Genomic DNA, 6,000 nt, shown 5'->3' with positions numbered 1-6,000 from the left:
GTTCTTAATCTCAGCACTGTTGACATTTTGGGCCAGATAAGTCTTTGTTGTGGAGCCGTCCTGTGCGTTCCTGGCCTCCATCGTCTAGATGCCACCACCGCCCCAATTGTGACAGCCAAAAATGCCCCAGACTCTGTCACATGTCCCCTGGAAGGGCGAAGTCACCTGCACTTGAGAACCACTGCTTTAGGGAATTGCCACGTCTGAGCTCACGTGGTCGGCTCCCCCATCCAAGCAAACGCGTCCCTCAGGATTAACCTGTACTCCCCAGGTTTACAGACATGAGTCCAAACCAAAGGTGCAATTCATTCACTGAAATTAATAAATAGACAGGAATTGGAAAATAATAATAAAATAAGTGAAAGGCAGACCTGTAACTGGAATGTATTAGAAGTTTAGTGCCCTTTCTCTGGCAAACCAGCAGTCACCTTGTAACCGGAGGCTGCAGGGAGGGAGCTGGGCGTGGCTGGGTGGGGCTGGGTGGGCGGACAGGACTCAGAACTGTGTTTAGGGAGACCCTGCCCTTGGGCCTGGCCGACAGGGTGGCCTAAACCCTGGGTGGGATGGATTAACATACCTATAGAAAGATTGCGAGCTGCTTGGCATAACTGACCTCACCTTTGCTGGGATTTGCTGATTCACCCCATTTCCTGGGTCTACACCGGGAACCACGTGCTACATGCCCAGGTCTCACTAGTAATCACTTGTCTCTGAGCACAGACCTCCAGCTGTGGTGGGTGTTTTCAGCCTCTCCCTCCTGGTCTCTGGTCTCCAGCGCTTCCCACTGGGTTGGAAGACACCTTCCCTGTTCGTCCTGGACCGCCCTGCTTCAGGTAAGGCCCGCTCCCCAGCCCCATGCCTGGGGCTCACGAGGTGTCTAGTCTCTGCGCTGTCCCTTCCTTTTGTCTGCCCTTCTCCCTCCTCCCTTCCAGGACCTGAAAGATGGGAGTGAGTGGAATGAGTCTGTTATTCCCACACCCCACACAATTCCAGAATCTTACAGCGTTTCTGAATCCTTGTGTCCAGCCTATTATTGGCTGAGCACTGAGGGTACACGGATGAGCCAGACAGGGTCACTGCCTGGAGGACAGGACAGAAACCTAAGTGGATCATTTTAACACACTGGCGGGAGAGTGCAGAGCGCTGTGGGAGCATAGAAAGGGGAGCCTCTGATCGCCTATCCAGTCTGGGGCTTCAGAAATGCTTCCTAGAAGCCAGGTGCTAACGCTGGGGTGCTCTGTTTACAGAGGGGCAGGATGTGAATCAGGAAGTGATCAGAGATGAGAGTGTGCCAGGTGTTGAAGGGGCCTGGACAGCAGGGACAGCGAGGTGGGGGACACCCCGTCCCTCGGACCCTGTGAACTGATCTGGCTGTCATCGTAGGCAGGGAGAGCCCCGTCAGGCTGGTGCCTCGGTGCAGGAGACCAAGGTGGAGGCTAGCCCTGGGAGGATGATGCAGAAAGAGCCGGGCTGAGAACTCCGGGAGATGGAGCCCCAGGATTTTGTAATGGGTTGTACAGAGGGCCTCTTTGATGCTCTGGGATAGTAAATACAGAAAGAAACCTTTCCTGTAATACTCTTCCCAAAGGGTCACCTCTAGTATGCTTTGTAAGGTAGTCATTTATGCACTTTAACAATATCAACCCCCTTTCTTCAGCATTTACTACTGTGCTGTGTGCTCTGCCATCCGATCCCATTTTGTCCTTATCCAGCCTTGTGGGTTGTGAATTCTTTTCTCTAGTCTGACTTGAAACGGAGACACAGAGTGGTTAGCTAGCTTTCCTGAGTCACAGAGCTAGCAATACCTGTTAGTGGAGCAAAGACTGTGACTTTTGATCTATAAAGAATTATAAAGGCATCTTATTTACTTGTATGATGTATTCTTTCCCACAATTTCCCTGGATCTTCTTTTAGGGGGAAAGGATTTCCATAGCTTCAAAATGTGCAGAAATTCATCTTAACCTCCCAAATCATGCGGAAGTTTAAGAAGTTACTTAAGACCAAGCAATATAATAAAGTTTCACGGTGTCTGTAAAATCCTCATTTGACCTCCATTCCTAGAGGAATAATAGAGTTAACATTTAAGGGGAGCAGAGAGAGAGGACCACAGAGATATTTTAGATGTGCCTGATTATTTTAATTATTTATGTGGGTTCCAATTTTAGCCAGATTGGCAATTCCTCCTTTCTCCCACTGCTTCTGTCTTCTGAAACGGCTGAACTGTGATTTGTCTTTAAGACAGTCTGGTTTAAAAAGCTTCCCTCTGGCCTGGCTCCCCAGAGAAGACATACTGTCTGTGCTTTGCAAGGCTGGGAGCTCGCTGTGTCCTGTGGGTGCTGGGCGGGCCCTGAGCTGCAATTTGCTAATGAGCACATGACATAACCTTGCCTGCTTCTCTGGGCAGGGAGAGGATTCTCCTGGCGGTCAAGGTGTCCTGCCCTTGTCAAAGGCCACAGGAGCGTTTCATTAATGAGAGTCCGGAGACTACCAGGCCCCCTTCTCTAGCTGCTCTCTGCTGGGCCTAGTAGACTGGCAGCCTTTAGGTCCACAGGGAGTAGCGTGGCATAAGGGGGAGCAGGGCTGTGCCACAGAGCCTGGGTTCGGCCCCAGCTGTGGCCACCTGCTTACTCTCTGTGGGACCTTGGGCTCCTTGAAACCAGGGATTGTCTTAGTCTGTTCTGTCCCCTGGCACTGGGAAGTGGCCTGGCACATCCTGGGTCCTTGTTTCCTGATCCCATTAAGGAAGGGTCCAGGGTGGATGCAAATTCTTCAACCACCTCATCCTGGGGCCATCTGGGGCATGTGCCAGTCGCAGGGTAAACTGGGCCCAGCTCACTCAAGCATCAATTTTGCCATAAGATCCAAGGGAAAAGAATTTTTAAAAAGAAAACAAACATGGACATGCCATGACATAACGCAAAATTTACATGAACTTTTAAGACAATACAGAAGACTTTTCAGGCTGGGTTGTTTGGATGGCTTTAGGCCATAGGCCATTGCAAAAAGCAATATTTCTGTGGACATTTTTGAGAAGAAAAGACTGAGCTGGATAATTTGTAGCTGGCTGTGGGAAGGAACAGTCCTTTCCCTTCCCATCCTTCCTACTCTCTCCAGTGGTGAGTCTTGGGGATGGGATGGGAAGGAACAGTCCTTTCCCTTCCCCTCCTTCCTACTCTCTCCAGTGGTGAGTCTTGGGGATGGGATGGGATGGGATGGGGCCGGGCCTGAGTAATCCCTGAGAGTTTACCCACCTTGACTGTTTTCTTCTCTGTGTCTATCTGCTCCTGAAGGTCTAACTGATGGAAGGTTGCTTGGATCCCTTTCTGTCTCTACCCACCTTTCGTGCCCTCCCTCCCTTGATAATGGAGTAATAGCTTCTCTAGATGAGCCCAGCCCTTGTTCTTTTCTTTCTGATCTCTCTTCCTCTCCCAATACCTTGACTATCTCTTGGACAAGGAATCAACTCTTATTGCTGGCTGATATCTGTTATCTTATCGTTTTGGGGTGAGTTATCTTCCTGTTCTCATAAAACCGTCCTGCATGGGGTTATCTTTTGAAATCTGAACGAAACAGTCAGGCAGGTGAACTTTGCCAATTCAGATACTAACAAGCTATCATAAAGGTACCCCTCACTCGAAGGGTCTCACATTCTCCAGAGTAACCTCACCCAAACCTCCTGCGTGAAATGAAAAGCTTGGATAGAGCTCATTGTAAGAGATGGAAAGAGAGCCCAATACCTAACTACCCCAATAAACCACTTTTTTTTTTCCTTTACAGTAAGACGTTGGATGAAAAAAAAATCTGAGCTATGAACTTTGCCCAGGCACAAGCAAGCTGTTTTTTTTAATGTATTAGAGAGTAATAAGGAAGAAGGGTGGGCCTCTTTTGTGTGTGTGTGTGTGTGTGTGTGTGTGTGTACATGCTCTTTTTAAAATCATGTTATTAAGTGCATATATGAAGTGTCACTTGACCCAACATTTCATAATAATCTTTTTTTTAACTTTTTGGCCACGCCCCTCAGCACGTGGGATCTTAGCTCCCCAACCAGGAATCGAATCCATGCTCCCTGCATTGGAAGTGTGGAGTCTTAACCACTGGACCGCCAGGGAAGTCCCCATAGTAATCATTTGAAAATGGAAATGGTGCTGTCAGATTATCAAGGTGCTATGGGGTCTGTGCATTAGAAGTACTACCATCTATTCCGGGGAAATTCACATTAGAATATTTGTGTGACCCAGGTGGTGGGATTGGCATTCTGGGGGGAAAGTGGAGAAAAGGTACTCTCTGACCACAGGGAGTTTGTCTAATTCAGATTAAACCAAAAGTCTGCGGAAACATAGCCCATTTAAGAGATGGTGACACATCCAGCCGTGTGGAACGCAGCCCCAGATCTTAGGTATAAAGTGAGAAACATTATCGCCAAAAGCCTGTGTTCTTCATTAGGCTTAATCTGATTTTTCCGGAAACCTACTTAGCACGCAGAACACTGAAACGACTGGCTTAACAAGCTTGGTTCTCCGTTTTCCTGGGTAAATGGTAGAAAAGCAGCAATTGAAAGAACGGGGAACTAAAAAGATGACGACTGGTTGAGACTCACTGCTGAACAGAGCCGTGGTCCTGAGCTGTCCATGTTGGCCCCAGCGGACTTCATTTCCTAAGGCAGGAGAGTCCAGGTGACACTGGAAAGCTCGTCACCGAAACAAAAGTTCTGTCAGTTTTACCTTTTGGCAACTTAGTTACACATTTTAGCTTTCCAGATAGTTCCTTCATTCAGAACATGTCTCTGGCTCACCCAGGTGAGGGAGGAGATTGCTGTAGTGGGGGTCACGGTGGCCTGCAGCCTGGTCCCGGCTTGTCCCTCATTTCAGAAGCTGTGCTCTGAGCTGGCCTTCCAAGCACGAAATGGAGTCTTTGACATTAAAACAGAAGGAGGAGGGGGTTTAATCAGAGGCAGGAGGAGTGAGCCGATGCGGAGCTACCGGTGGAGGCCTTGGTGACCTGCACGAACACTTGGTCTTCGATGCAGAGTCAGGGGACCAGCCACGGATCCTGTGAAGGGAGGAAATGGCTGCTGTGGCGAAGGGGCTGCATCTCACTCCCTGAATTCAGGTCTCACTGGCAGAGTCTCGGCTGTGGGCTCAGCCTTGCCTGTTCGTTAGAATCACCTGCCTTGGACCGGCTAGTCGACTCACTGGTTCCTTGTTTTTGTTTTTAAGTTTTCTAGGTGTTTCCAAGGGGCTGGGAGAACTTGGACCACTGATGGAAGGAGGGTGACTAGCAGGAAAGTGATGGGACAAAAGGAAAGCCAGAGCCATGACAAAGGCGGTGGTGATGGTGATGGTGACGATGGTGATGGTGGTACGGTGATGATGGTGATGGTGATGAGGATGGTGATGGTGATGCCACATTTAAGATTGCCACGTACCAGGCAGGGCTCTAGAAACAACTAATCCTCACCACAACCCCATGAGGTAGGAACTATTACTGTCTCCAGTTTACAAGTGAAGAAACTGAGGTTAAGTAATTTGCCCAGGGTCAAGCAGCTGATAAAGGCAAACCAGCTGCTGGTTCCTCAGCCCCTGCTCAGGCGTGAAGGTTGCTACTTTTACACTATGGAGCCCTTCAGATACTCAGCATTCAAGGTCCCCTGTTACAAGAAGGCAGCAGGAAGCTACAGGCCTCCTTCATAACTAAAGACAAAGACATAAAGAGGATAAAACCAGTGGCAGGGAACCCCATTCTCTGATTTTGTTTTATTTTTCCCGACATTCTTGGATTTTATTTTAATGATGTGGTGGAGTGTTAGGGTAGAAAGAGTCTGGAAGTTTCTATCATCTCTGACCAACGTGTATTTCTAGAAAAGAGGTAGAGTTAATTAAATTACTGAGTTTTCCCACATCAAATACAGCTTGGAACATTACATTATTAGCTGGATTTAGGGAAAGTAAAATTTCCCCCCTGCCTGTTTGCTTTGTTTATGATGATGCCCTGATCTGGGCA

At 48.5% G+C, this 6,000-nt stretch overlaps 1 protein-coding gene across 15 annotated transcripts in view; it reads left to right on the top strand.

Moving 5' to 3' along the window:
* Window positions 1-6,000, top strand: part of AGPAT4 (1-acylglycerol-3-phosphate O-acyltransferase 4) — a 1,398,816-nt gene that overhangs the window by 1,288,208 nt on the left and 104,608 nt on the right. Inside the window, exon 2 of one of the 15 annotated variants that reach the window (XM_029224053.1) lies at window positions 721-833. The exons of the other annotated variants lie outside the window; for them this stretch is intronic. Coding sequence (XP_029079886.1) covers window positions 721-833 — 113 coding nt within the window. The remainder of the gene's footprint in view (window positions 1-720; window positions 834-6,000) is intronic. 15 annotated transcript variants of the gene reach the window in all.

The sequence above is a fragment of the Monodon monoceros genome, unplaced genomic scaffold, assembly GCF_005190385.1.
Source record: "Monodon monoceros isolate NGI ecotype Baffin Bay Population unplaced genomic scaffold, NGI_Narwhal_1 Super_Scaffold_15, whole genome shotgun sequence".
NCBI classification, from domain to species: domain Eukaryota; kingdom Metazoa; phylum Chordata; class Mammalia; order Artiodactyla; family Monodontidae; genus Monodon; species Monodon monoceros.
The sequence above is the reverse complement of the archived record's forward strand: the minus strand, read 5'-3'. Positions and strand labels throughout refer to the sequence as shown.